At 47.3% G+C, this 13,985-nt stretch overlaps 1 protein-coding gene across 3 annotated transcripts in view; it reads left to right on the top strand.

Annotated features, from left to right (window-relative positions):
* Nucleotides 1-13,985, top strand: part of LOC137628752 (protein Spindly-like) — a 178,705-nt gene that overhangs the window by 26,000 nt on the left and 138,720 nt on the right. For 2 of the 3 annotated variants that reach the window (XR_011041389.1, XM_068359935.1), the window contains exons 3-4: nt 9,304-9,480; nt 12,872-13,030. Coding sequence is in view for 2 of the 3 variants with exons in the window: in XM_068359935.1 (XP_068216036.1) it covers nt 9,304-9,480; nt 12,872-13,030 (336 nt within the window). In the remaining variant the exon portion in view is untranslated. The remainder of the gene's footprint in view (nt 1-9,303; nt 9,481-12,871; nt 13,031-13,985) is intronic. The other variant, XM_068359936.1, reaches the window with a different exon arrangement.

Consider the following 13,985-nt stretch of genomic DNA (forward strand, 5'->3'; position numbering starts at 1 on the left):
GTTATTGCAGTGTAGCCTGGTATAGATGAAAGTCAATTAGCAGGAGTTCCCTGGAGCTACTTGAAATTATATCCCAAAATCCAATTGCACTTGGAACATTCAATTGAACAACTTGTTTGTTGGAAAAAGATACTTGTTCCGTAACCGAAATACAAACCACGCTATTTACAAAGGGTTTACTTTTAGCGCAGCTGAAATGACGAGCCAATAGTTTTTAACGAGGGTTAATTACCCCCGCGCTAGTTAGCGGGGGGTGGGGAAGGGTAGCTTGCTACCCCTCCCCCCTCCACACACCGGTGACTTGCTTCACTTCACTTTTGGCTCGGCGGTGATCAGACGTGTCTGTTCATCGCCTTCGCTGACAGCCTTTAATTTTCTTCTTTTTCTTTACAGCTTGTGTGATTGGTTGGAAGTTGACCTTCAGTTATTTTCTTTTATTTAATATGCGGACATGCCCTGGAGTTGCCGGCCGTCCTTGTGGGACTTTCATGTCGGACGTGAGTACGGATCCTCACACCCTCTGCCCTCAATGTCGGGGCCGACGGTGCGACCAGGATAACATGTGCCGTGAGTGTAGGGAGTGGTCTGCCTCCCAGTGGGAGAGGTTTGGCCGTCGGCGTAAGAAGAAGTCCAAGAGAGACCGTTCTCCTCCGGGGTTAGCCTTGAAGGAGGAAGGTTCTCGGGACTCTTCTTCCGCCGCCCAAACCTCCTCCGAAGCTCCCCCTCGTCCGCCTCCTAAGGAGAGTCGTCCGAGTGGGAGCGCAGGCCCTTGTTCTGTTTCCCTACCTTCGGTGGGGGGAGAGGGCGTCGCCTCCCATAGCGAGGCGGTTCCCCCTCCTCCTCCGGGGGAGGTTATTGATAATAATTCTTTATCCAGTGATGATCTGTTGCAGATTTGGTCGTCCCTGGGGCTTAAGGGCTTGCCCTCCAGGGTCGCTCTTATTGACCTTGTCTCGTTGGGGGCCGCTGTTAAACAGTCGCCGGTGGTAGCGGAGGTAGACCCTCTGTCTATTGTCGACGTCGTGGTGACAGAGGCCTCCGACGTGGCTGGGCCTTCCGACGCAGGTGCTGTTGCTGGTGATGGTGCTCTAGGCTCTCCTCCTCCTTCCGTGCATCCTTCGAAGGGGGAAGTGAGTCCTTCGGTCTCGACTGCTGCCCAGCTTCCTTCTGAGGGAAGTGTTTTGAAGGAGACTCCCCTTCGGAGGACCGATGGTCCCGACGATCTCCCCCGAGGCCGCCTCCGCCGTAAGGCTCACCGCCCTCTACGCCACAAGGGCCTCCCTTCCCCTTACAGGGGGACTAAGAGGCGCCTTTTTGGGTCTTCGTCCTCCGGGGGGGACTCTCCTCGTCAGCCTCAACCGACTACTCCGCCCTCCTTGAACCTCTCTGCGGACCGCTCTCCATCTCCTGCCGGATCTTCGCCTTCTGGAGAACTCGTCACCCGACGGGCAACGGTCCCTTCGGGGCTAAGGGATTCTTCCCTTACGCGAGCAGGGCCAGCGCACAAGCGCTCTCCTGCTCGCCAGCGATCTCCTGCTCGTCGACGATCTCCTGCTCGCCAGCGATCTCCTGCTCGTCGACGATCTCCTGCTCGCCAAGACTCTCCTGCTCGCCGACGCTCACCTGCTCGTCGGCTCTCTCCTGAGGTTCGCCCCCCTCGCCAGCGCTCTCCTGCTCGTCAGCTCTCTTCCGAGCGTCAGCGCTCATTTGAGGACCATCGCCCTGCGGTCTCTGACCACCCTTTAGTTCCTGCTGAACTCCCTGCTCACCATCGTGTGTCAGAAACACATGTTCGCCAACGCGCCAGCGATCTTCCCGTTCCTGCTCGTGAACCTATCCTCTCACAGGACACGCGTCGACCTTCTGCTCGCCAGCGATCACCAGCTCGCCAGCGATCACCAGCTCGCCAGCGATCACCAGCTCGCCAGCGATCACCAGCTCGCCAGCGATCACCAGCTCGCCAGCGATCACCAGTTCGCCAGCGATCACCTTCACATGCTGCCCGCCATCGCACGAACCTGCCTGATCGCCCGCTTACGCATGCTGCTCCTCATCGCAATACCCTGAACGATCGCCCTCCTGCGGATGCTGATCACCATCGCACAACCCTGCACGATCGCCCGCTTTCGCATGCTGCTCGCCATCGCACAACCCTGCACGATCGCCCGCTTTCGCATGCTGCTCCTCATCGCAATACCCTGAACGATCGCCCTCCTGCGGATGCTGATCACCATCTCACCCTTTCACGCGATCATTCACCTGCGCATGCTGCTCGCCATCGCACAACCCTGCACGATCGCCCGCTTTCGCATGCTGCTCCTCATCGCACAACCCTGAACGATCGCCTTCCTGCGGATGCTGATCACCATCGCACCCTTTCACGCGATCATTCACCTACGCATGCTGCTCGCCATCGCACAACCCTGAACGATCGCCCGCTTACGCATGCTGCTCCTCATCGCTCAACCCTGAATGATCGCCCTCTTGCGCGCAATCATTCACCTTCACATGCTGCTCGCCATCGCTTACCATCACGTGATCATTATCGCCAGCGATCTTCTTCACCTACGCGGCAGCACGATCCCTCGCCGTCGCGCCATCGCTTGCGTTCGTCGCCTCGGACACGTGTTCCTTTACCTGCCCACCCTCACGCCCACTCGCCTGCGCGCCCGCGCGATCGCTCGCCTGCGCGCCCGCGCGATCGCTCGCCTGCGCGCCCGCGCGACCGCTCGCCTGCGCGCCCGCGCGACCGCTCGCCTGTACGCCCGCGCAACCATTCGCCTTTGCGCGACCGTTCACCCTCGCGCGACCATAGTTCGCGGCGAATTCCACAGCCGGTGGTAGCAGCAGGGACGCGTGCTCCTAGACGGCACTCGGGATCACCTCCATCCAAGCACAGGTTGGTATTGCAGGACGAGGACAGGTCATTACAACATTCTTCCCCACCTTCTTTTCAGGCAGGTACCGTCGTGTCCACTCCAAAGGATCGCCCGATCCCTTTCACCTTAGCGAGGATTTCGGACTCTGTGTCCTTTGAGCAGCAGACTTGGTTTGGTCCGCTGGCACGGGCGTTAGTGAGGGTTATGAAACCAGCACTCGCCGGCCAGGGTGACAAACCAGCGGCTGTCTCTCCTTCGCTGAAGAGAAAGAGAGGAGTGGACTTCGTGGTGACTTCCCCCAGGGCGAAGTTGGTTCCCAAGAGGTCGGTCTCGAGGGTTCCCTCTCCTGCACGAGTACTCTCTCCTTCTCCCGTGGACGAGGCCTTTCCGTCCTCAGGTGAGTCCAGTGGACCGGTAGTCTTCCCCCCGGCACCAGGGGGGGAGACTTCGCTTCAGGCAGGAGAATTGTCTCGTGAGGAAGGGGCCCCTCGAACCTCGTTGTTGGGATCCTGTATCCCTCCTAGGAGGGAGCCCAAGGATTCCAAGACCATCCCTAAATCCTCTGCAAGGATTCGACAGGAACCCATGACTACCCAGGGGAATGTCCACGTATCACCCCAGGAAGAGATTCCTGGGGCAGGAGACTTAGCTGCCAGCCCACAGGGAGGAGAACAGCAAGAGTCCGAACATGCCTTCTGGCAGGTCCTAAGCCTGATAAGGCAACTTAACAGTCTTACGGATCCAGTCATCCCCCCCCGTGAAGGCAAAGACACAATTCTGGATGAAGTGTTCGACGTTCGGAAGGCCCCTAAGACCAGTGCAGCTCTGCCCTGGTCTCGGGGGCTGAAGAGTGCCAGAGCTAGGGCCAATGCTCAGCTCGCACTTCTTGCCTCCTCCAGTCGTTCCACTGCCGGGAACAAACTCATCCCTCCTCCTCGCCTTCAGCAGAGGAGGTATTTCGAGATCCTGGGTGAGCACAACCTCGCTCTTCCGCTCCATCACTCTGTGGAGGAGCTGGCGAAGGGAGTTCCCTTGGAGAAACTCTCTGCCCGGCAGGTGTCGTTCTCGGCGGCAGAGATCCTTAACCACGAGAAGGTCGCTAAGTGTGCCATGCAGGCCACTTCGTGGCTGGACTTCTGGTTAGGATCTCTGGGCATCCTATTGCGATCTGAGGACTTGTCCAAGGAGACCAATAGGAAGGCCCTAGAGACCTTCTTGCTCTCGGGCACCCGCTCCATCGAGTTCTTGGCGCACCAGGTTACCACCCTGTGGGCCAACTCGGTGTTGAAGCGTCGCGATGCTGTGTCCGAGAGATTCCATCCGAAGGTCCCCGCCGTAGATGTGTGTAGGCTCCGACATGCCTCCCTCCTGGGGGAGAGCCTGTTTGAGCCTCAAGACTTGGAGCGAACGGCTGAGAGGTGGAGGAAATCCAGCACGGACTCCCTCCTCCACAGGGCCCTTACAACTCGGCCCTATAAGCCTCCAGCCCCGCCACAACAGCAGCAACAGCCTCGTAAGGCTCCAAAACAGGCACCGGCAGCTAAGAAAGTGGTGTCTAAGCCCCAGCCCTTTCCAGCCAAGGTCAAGAGGGGTGGTAAGTCCTCCAGGGGAGGCAAGACTTCTAGGGGTGGCGACCGCGGCCGCAAGCCCTAGGGGTGGCAGTCCCCCTGCGTGTCCACCTGTGGGGGGATGCCTTCAGCGTTGCGTCCGCAGGTGGCAACATCTCGGGGCCGATGCTTGGACGATCTCGGTGATCGGCCAAGGTTATCGCGTCCCGTTCACGTCATCTCAACCTCCCCTGACAGCGAATCCAGTGTCGTTGAGCTCCTATGCCATGGGATCGGCAAAGGGGCTGGCCCTTCAGGCCGAAGTCAAGACCATGTTCGAGAAGGGTGCTCTCCAGGAGGTCGTGGACGGCTCTCCAGGCTTCTTCAGTCGACTCTTTCTTGTAAAGAAGGCTACTGGAGACTGGAGACCCGTCATCGATCTCTCGGCTCTGAACAGGTTTGTCAAACAAACCCGGTTCAGCATGGAGACAGCAGACACAGTCAGACTTGCGGTGAGACCACAAGACTTCATGTGTACACTGGATCTAAAGGACGCGTACTTCCAGATCCCAATCCATCCGTCTTCCAGGAAGTACCTGAGATCTACCAGTTCAAGGTGCTGTGTTTCGGTCTCTCCACAGCTCCTCAGGTGTTCACCAGAGTGTTCACCCTGATTTCGACTTGGGCGCACAGGAACGGCATTCGTCTCCTTCGTTACCTAGACGATTGGCTGATCCTAGCAGACTCGGAGTCGACCCTTCTTCGACACCGAGACAGGCTTCTAGATCTTTGCCAGGATCTGGGGATCGTGGTAAACCTCGAGAAGTCCTCTCTGCAGCCGTCCCAGCGACTGGTTTATCTAGGCATGCTAATAGACACCAATCTCCACAAAGCCTTTCCATCAGACGACCGGATAGCAAGGCTGAGGAGGGTGGCGGAACCTTTCCTCAGGCGAAAAGAACTCCCCGCCCAATCGTGGTTGCGTCTCTTGGGCCACCTATCCTCCCTGGCCCGTCTGGTTCCAAACAGCCGCCTCAGGATGAGATCCCTTCAATGGCGGCTCAAGTCCCGGTGGAATCAAGGATCCGATTCCCCGGACACTCTGATCCCAATGGGGTCTCTGGAACAGACGGACTTGCGGTGGTGGCTGGCCGACGAGAACCTGCGAAAGGGAGTGAGTCTTCTCGTCCTTCCCCCGGAATTGACTCTGTTTTCGGACGCGTCAAAAGAAGGGTGGGGGGCGCACGTTCTGAACCAGAGGGCCTCAGGCCTTTGGTCAGAATCAGAAAAGTGCCTACACATCAACCTGCTAGAATTGAAGGCCGTCTTTCTGGCCCTTCAACAGTTCCAACGGTTCCTGGCGGGTCACTCCGTGGTGGTGATGAGCGACAACACCACGGTAGTGGCTTATATCAACAAGCAGGGAGGCACTTTTTCGCAACAGCTATCCCATCTTGCAGTAGAGACTCTGAGGTGGACCGAAACCCACTCGATAACACTATCAGCTCGCTTCATTCCTGGCAAGAGGAATGTGCTCGCCGACAGTCTGAGCAGGGCTTCGCAGATAGTGAGTACCGAGTGGTCTTTGGATCCTCAGATAGCCAACAAAGTCCTGACTTTGTGGGGTTCCCCGACGGTGGACTTGTTCGCGACAGCCTTGAACTTCAAGCTGCCCCTGTACTGCTCACCAGTCCCGGACCCCAAGGCACTCTGGCAAGATGCTTTCCAGCAACGGTGGGACAACATCGACGTGTACGCCTTCCCACCATTCTGTCTGATGAGAAGGGTGCTCAACAGGACCAGACTATCGGTCAACTGTTCCATGACTCTAGTAGCTCCGCTATGGCATCACGCGGAATGGTTTCCGGACCTTCTGCAACTCCTGACGGAACTCCCAAGGGAGCTTCCTCCACGACACGAGCTTCTCAGACAACCCCACTCCGGTGTCCCTCACAGGGCCGTAGCCTCGCTTCGGCTTCACGCCTGGAGACTATCCAGCGTCTCCTCGCGGAGAGAGGCTTTTCGCAACAGGTTGCGGAGAGAATGTCTCGGCACCTGCGAAGGTCCTCTGAGGGAGTCTACCAAGCGAAGTGGAGAGTCTTTTGTGGTTGGTGTCGTGGAAGGGGTATCTCTCCACTCGATGCCACTATTCCAGCAATAGCGGACTTCCTTGTGTATCTGCGAGAAGAAATGCGCCTTTCTGTCTCGGCAGTGAAAGGCTATCGCTCAGCCTTAAGCTTGGCCTTCAGATTGAAGGGCGTGGATATTTCTTCATCGCTAGAACTCTCTTTACTCATACGTAGCTATGAGCTTACCTGCCCCCAGTCGGAAGTGAGACCCCCTCCTTGGAACGTGGTTCGAGTTCTCAGGTCTCTCAAGAGACCTCCCTTCGAGCCATTACGCCAGGCCTCCGATCGCCACCTGTCTTGGAAGACGGCTTTCCTACTCGCCTTGGCCTCGGCCAAGCGAGTTAGTGAACTTCATGGTCTCTCGTACGACATCGCCCATTCAAGGGGATGGGGGGAGGTAACGTTCAGGTTCGTCCCTGAGTTTGTGGCCAAGACTCAGAATCCTGGAGTGCCGGATCCTCGGTTCGACTCTTTCAGGATCGCGAGTCTCCGTTCTGTAACAAACGACCCAGACCAGCTGCTACTATGCCCAGTGAGGTGTCTGAGGTACTACTTGAAGAGAACGGCTGCAGTCCGTCCTCATGTGCGAGCTTTGTTTGTGAGCACAGGCAGGACAAAGAGGAGGGTCACAAGGAACACCATCTCTGCTTGGATTCGTAGGGTTATCCACCATGCCCTGAATCCTGACCCTCCTCCGTCACGTCGCCCTCGGGCCCACGATGTCAGGGGTATTGCTACATCCCTGGCCTTCAAGAGAAACTTCTCTGTGACGCAGGTACTTCAAGCGGGGGTCTGGAAGCGTCAAACGACCTTCACAGCCCACTACCTGCAAGACGTGACCCACAGGAGCCTCGATACGTTCTCTATCGGCCCTGTGGTGGCTGCACAACAGCTGGTCTAACCTCAGGCTCCTTTTTGGACAAGTAGCAGTAGGTTGAGGGCGTTGTTACCCGGTCTTAGTCTGTGTGAATGAAAGAGTATGTCTGACCCTTACTTCTTTCTTCATTCTCCCCTCTCTTGGGGAAGCAGCATCCTGGTCCTCGCATAGCTGACCTCGACCTCTGCAGGTAACCCATGCTTCTTTGTGCTCCTAGTATTAAGCTTAATACTGTTGCGTCTCCCATACCCTGACGAGGTGGTATGGGGAACGTCCTATCCTAGAATTCCTATCTGAAGGTCTCAAGGTCAACTTCATAGGACGAGTCACACTCTCCTCCTCACACTACTTATGTAGGCCACTCGTTCCTAGCGATGCTAGGAACCTGTGAGGTACAGGGGCTCCCTCTCTCTAGTGCTGCTCACTAAGGGATCGAGCCCCCGGGCAAGCCGAAGTCAGTAAGGCTGGGGACTTTCCACCCTTCCTAAGGGGTAAGTCACCCTTTGTAAATAGCGTGGTTTGTATTTCGGTTACGGAACAAATGACAAATTCGAAGATAATTTGTATTTTTCCTAACCATACAAACCTTAGCTATTTACACATATGTGCCCGCCATCCCTGACCCCCAAGTCAAGTCCTACCTCTAAGTGAAGTGAAGCAAGTCACCGGTGTGTGGAGGGGGGAGGGGTAGCAAGCTACCCTTCCCCACCCCCCGCTAACTAGCGCGGGGGTAATTAACCCTCGTTAAAAACTATTGGCTCGTCATTTCAGCTGCGCTAAAAGTAAACCCTTTGTAAATAGCTAAGGTTTGTATGGTTAGGAAAAATACAAATTATCTTCGAATTTGTCATACTTAGGAATAAGAAATTATTGAGATTATATAGTTTGTACTTTATATAACAGTTTACTATGGAATTCTGTTATGTTTTTTTTCAATTACTTTAATTGTAACAATAACAAAAAAGTTTTGTTGTACAGTAGTTAGTTTAATATCCAATAACCGAAAATATAAGCTGTAGATATCGTACTGGTATCAAAAGAAAGTCTGTAACTTAGAGAATGTAAATTGATAGTTTAATTACTGTAAGTTGATAGCTGAATTACCAATGCTAGGTATAATAAAAACTTAATAAGGAGAAATATTTGTTTGGGGAAAATTTTCATACTCTGAAATATGCATAATAGCGTAAAAAAGACACTAAGTCTAAGATATCTCAGTAAACTGTACACTGTTGAAAAGTCCTCTTTCTAAGCTTCATTTTGGTTTATAGCAGTCCCTATTTTGATTAATGCATTATGTCACAGGCAAGGATATTTGTCTTTTAAGTCCTGCTCGAAAAAAACTCCAAGGAATACCCAAGTAAAAGTTGATATCACAGGGAAGGCTAAGAGATGCTTCGGGTATATATCTTTCAATTAATTACTCTGAAATTTCCTGCCTAAATTGGTATTAATTGAATCCCCTGGCTCTAGTCTAGAAAGACTCATTTTAAATACAATTCTTGGAAGAGAAAAACTGACAATATTAGTGATGATTATGCAGAGGTTATTACTGTACTTTTATGTATACAATAAGATTCAAGTGTATTAGATTTTAATTATTTGTTTGATATACAGTACTGCAAACATTGTTTTAAGCAAATATGGATTTCTCTTAATTTATGGATAAAAACTGTCACTGTGTTCTTATATTTTATGAAAGAATTAAGAATTTAGCTGTTATTGTTCACTGGTTCAACCAATGTTAAATCATTAATAAGGTGACACTTGCTCATACATGAGGTGTGTTTTAATGTAAGTTAAATTTTATTTTTAAAATGTATTTGTTTTTGGATCATGATGAGGTATCAATAAAAGTATTTCATTTTCAGTCTCTGGAGCAAGAAAAACATGCAGTCTCCCTTAAGTATGAAACTAAAGTTCAGAATGAACGTGCTCTTATTAATGAGCTGGATCAACTTCGTGAACAGCAGGAGAATATAGTCAGCTCAGAAGTTTCACGTGCCACACTAACCCTTGAGAAAGAAGTTCAGAGGTTAAATAGACAGGTAGAGTATATTTACAATTGTAAACTTTTAAAGGGGTCTTCCAAACTCGATAGTTATGCGATTTCACCTGTAAGTCTTCAGTCATTGATTTATGGTCTTCAAATGTCTTTTTCTGTCAGGAAGAAGATGAGTGATAATTATTTATTGTCTTTGGTATCTGGATTCACAGATACACAGCAAACACTTTCCTTACTTTTTGTGTGTTTGTAGCACTGTCAGCTCTCGAAGAGGATGCCCCATTAATACTTAGAAATTTACAAAGCAAAATTTAATTTCCACTGCCAATTAACAAAGATCATTAACTGTAATTATTGATAACTTTAACATATTCATCTCATTTTAGGTGGTCATTTAGTAAATAATGTTATTTATGTCAGCTGTTAAATATTTTATCTTTCAGTCGCAAAAACTATTCGGTAGCACAAGTCCTCAAAGCCGTCGTATGGGAGAGGCAAAATACTTTTACATATCATTACCTTAGAGATTGTACTCATAGGTTCTTGGACACTTTCTTTTTAATTTGTACATTATTTAGTGCTAGTTCCTATGCTTTCTGATGTGTGTTTGTTTTAGTATATTTTGAATCTGGGTAAATTTTTTAGGGTTATTTAGTGTAGTTTTACACATCAGTCTTACACCTAAAGATTATCTTATTAACTAGTTTCCTAAAGTTTGTTTCAATTCTTGTTTGTTAACTTAATGCTTTCTCTACATTATACATTTATGCCCCCGGTATTTACAGACCCACTTTTCTGTGGTCACCTACAGAATGATAAAGAGACATGGTTCACTCTGAAACTGAGTGGGGTCAAATGAGAACAGACTCATCTCCTTTTGTCGTGCTAACCACATTTCACCTCTTTACTCTCAGTCAAATCTTATCTCTTGCTTGCTACATTCATGATAGTGTTAAACTGTTAAGGCAATATTTTGCGAGGGAAGATCTGTAATGCACCATGTTAAGGGCTCCAAGGCATAGGAGTAATGATGATGAATATAAGAGAGCCCTTAATGTATTTCCTTAATATGAAAATGGAAAAGTTATTGATATGATGGAATGCTTTCACATTATTTACTTTATTATTCCACTTCACTTCATAAGCCTAGTACAGTATCTTCACAGCATTGTCATCATTATCATCGTAGGTCATCTCGGCAACAAGAAAGAATGAAGCAGTTGTTAAATACCCATAGTAGGCTAAGATGTTTTCTGAAGTGTTTATCTTATTTCAGATTTCGAAACAAATGATTATGTAAGAAAGATTTCCATTTTAATATTTTTTTCTATGATTAGCCTAGTACTGTACATAAGAATTTCTTTAAGAAAGAGAAATATCAGAACTGTACCTTCATCATTAACAGTTTAGTGTTCTGTATGTGTATTGAACTTACACAAAAAGTTTTTTTTATACAAGGGTCCTTGTGTTGAAAGTTAGGGTGTGTATGCACCAGACTACCTTCACGACCTTCATTATACGGGAGTACCCACAAGTCCATTGACGCCTTTGCGCTTAATCTTGTGGTGGCTGCTCAAGTAGTGGTGTATCAATCCCATATCCCATCTTGTCTATGGTAGCATATAAATGTAAGTGTGAAATGGAAGTTGAATGACTGGCTCTTCACCTCCATTCTTTCTGCTCCTCTCTTAGGGACGAAGTATTACTTGCTGGATCTTACTTGATGCTGGTAAACTATACTTCTGAGCTTCACTCTTTAGAATCTAGAGAAGTTCTCCTCCATCCTCCCTGCACCCCATTGGTCTTCATTTGCAGGTATATTACAGACTGCTATCCCCTTCGGGGGGAAGGGATCCCTTCTTTGTCCACATACTAATCTTTTGGAACAGGCCAGGCCCTATCAGCCTATTCCTCTCAATGATAGACACATAAGTTGCTTGAGTCTTCTCCTTCACTCCTGTACAAGACCAGGTAGATTGACATATCCTGGGATGAAAAAGAACCTACCCGTTTGTTTATTGGGGGACTTCTAACCCACCAAGCAGTGAGTGTCTCTACCTGAAGGACAACGGTTTTTACTTCGCGCAGGAACAAATCACAAATTTTTTAAGCTATTTTTACTTTTACTAGCTATACAAACCTAAGTCCTTCCCCCCTCAACTTCTCTTCTCAGTCTTTTTTTGTCTTGTATTTAATTCTGAGATTTTTTCCCTTATCTAGGTGTTATTGAGTATAGGTTGTTAACCTTTAGTGTTTTTTACGCATGTTGGTATTATGTTCTTTAAAGAAAAAAAAATACTTATGCTTAACTTTTGGACTTTGGAATATAATTCTGGGATTTTTTTTTTTTCCTCATTTAGGTATATCTAGGTACCATGTCCTCGATATGGGCTGTCAGTTGCCTCCACCTGATCCTGTCTCTAGCTCTCTATAAATTGTCTACCTGTTACAGTCTCATTTACATCCTCCAGTAGGCTGTCCAGAAACATTTTCCTTTGCCGGTTTCTTGTTATCTTCCCTATCTAATTGTTAACAAGCATTGAAATGTCAATATAGTCATGCCTTTATTGATAACTAGTCGATTATTAATAATGAAACTAAACTTATCTGGCACCATCACATGAAAATCCTAAAGGTTCTGGTAACTGCCGTATTTGACGGCCTATAAGACCCACGGGCATATAAGACGTACCCTCATTTCAGCAGGTCAGATTTAGGGAAACAGTTTTTAGTGTATTTAGGCATATATTGTTGAAAACAGTCTTAGTTGTACATTACACAAGCAGTAACATACTGTATATTTCCGCTCATGAGACGACCTTCAGATAAGATGAGGTAATAAATTAAGTCAATTTTGAATGAATTTGGGTCATATCTCCAGCATAAGACGACTGGTGAATTACTAAACCATCAGTGCATAGGCTATCTTTTGTTGTATACTTAAAAATTGCTAAACACGCAACATATAACCTAAACCACTACTTTTTTACGTTTCATCACCAATCATAACGAACTTTGTTAACGAACGCATGATTTCGTCTGTGTATAAGTTAGCTTTTGCAACAAGAGGACTCTAACCAAGTATTGGTTAGGTAATAATAATATTATTGATTTTGTTTTACTTTATTGTTAGTTATTTGAAAAGAATTTTCCTATTGTGTTTTGAAGATTTTATAGTTTATATATGAAAGATCTATTTTAATGTAACTGTTCTTAAAATATTTTATTTTGTTCATTACTTCTCTTGTTTATTTGTCTTTATTTCCTTTCCTCATTGGGCTATTTTTCCCCATTGGAGCCTGTGGGCTAATAGCATTCTTCTTTTCCAACTAGGGTTGTAGCTTAGCCATTAATAATGATAATAAATATGTTCTGTTTTATAAGAACTACATTTGTAACTTGTATATTTCTTAATGAAAACTGGTTTTTTGTAGGTTACAGTTGTAGAAGCAGCATTAGAAAGGGAGCAGATACAGAACCAGCAAAACCAAGAACGCAGAACGTTATTGGAAGGGCAGCTCAAAGAAGCTCAAGAGAGACTTGACACTTCAGTAATGGATCAAACTGCTGATGAAACCTCGGGTGCTTTACAGGTAAACCATTTTTTGTTCACTTTTATGTTATTGAATGCATTGGAGGATAGTAAAGTATTTTAATTTACATTTACTATTTCTGGTAATCTTAATTTAAATTGTGGATTATACTGCACTATTCATGGGCTTTCCAAAATACCGTACTGTGAAAAGTTTTAGATTTCAAGATAGTACTTTAAGAATGGGAAAAGTCTTAGAATAATATTGCAGAAAGGAAAGGGGTACTGTTTATGATTACTTAGCATTAGCCAAGTATGATTGTAAGTTATATAGAAACAGTACTATGTAGACCTTGGACTGTGAAGTGGGAGTTTAGAGAGCTATCAGAGTTGTTGCAGTTTGGGTGATATGATAGAGATTACCAAATTACGTGTCAATAAAAATACCCCATTAGAGTGAGAGCCAAGATCTGTGATGTGTACTTAATGCCTTTACTGCAATATCCAGTAAAAGTGGGGTAGAAATTTTGATAAGGTGTGATCTTAATGTTTAGAGATCCATGAATGGAGTTTAAGGGAAAGAATATATTGTAAACAAAAAATTTATAAATATTGAGAACTCGAAGATTGAGATTATTTTATATGTAATGAGAATGGTTGGTCAGAAAACCAACAATTATGAGAGTAGTAGGACTAACACCTGTGTGGAGTCCAAGAAATTGTAGAGAAATGCCATAGAAGGAGACTTAGGCCAGATGGAAGTTCATGAAGACATATTGCAGAATAGAGAGAATTGAGAAAACAATTAAAATGCATATGGAAGCGATACTTTATTGATGTTTCTGCTGTGCAGAAACTTTAGAACTGATAATATCAGCTCTCTTAGATATCTTAAACCATGCAAAAATAATAGCCATTGAACACAAATGCAAAGATACCCTAGGGCAGCATCCTTCCTGTTTTAGCCACTCTGTTAATATAAAAAGGTTATAAATCTATAAGGGACTTTAAAACCA

The sequence above is a fragment of the Palaemon carinicauda genome, chromosome 36 (genome assembly GCF_036898095.1).
Source record: "Palaemon carinicauda isolate YSFRI2023 chromosome 36, ASM3689809v2, whole genome shotgun sequence".
Lineage (NCBI taxonomy): Eukaryota > Metazoa > Arthropoda > Malacostraca > Decapoda > Palaemonidae > Palaemon > Palaemon carinicauda.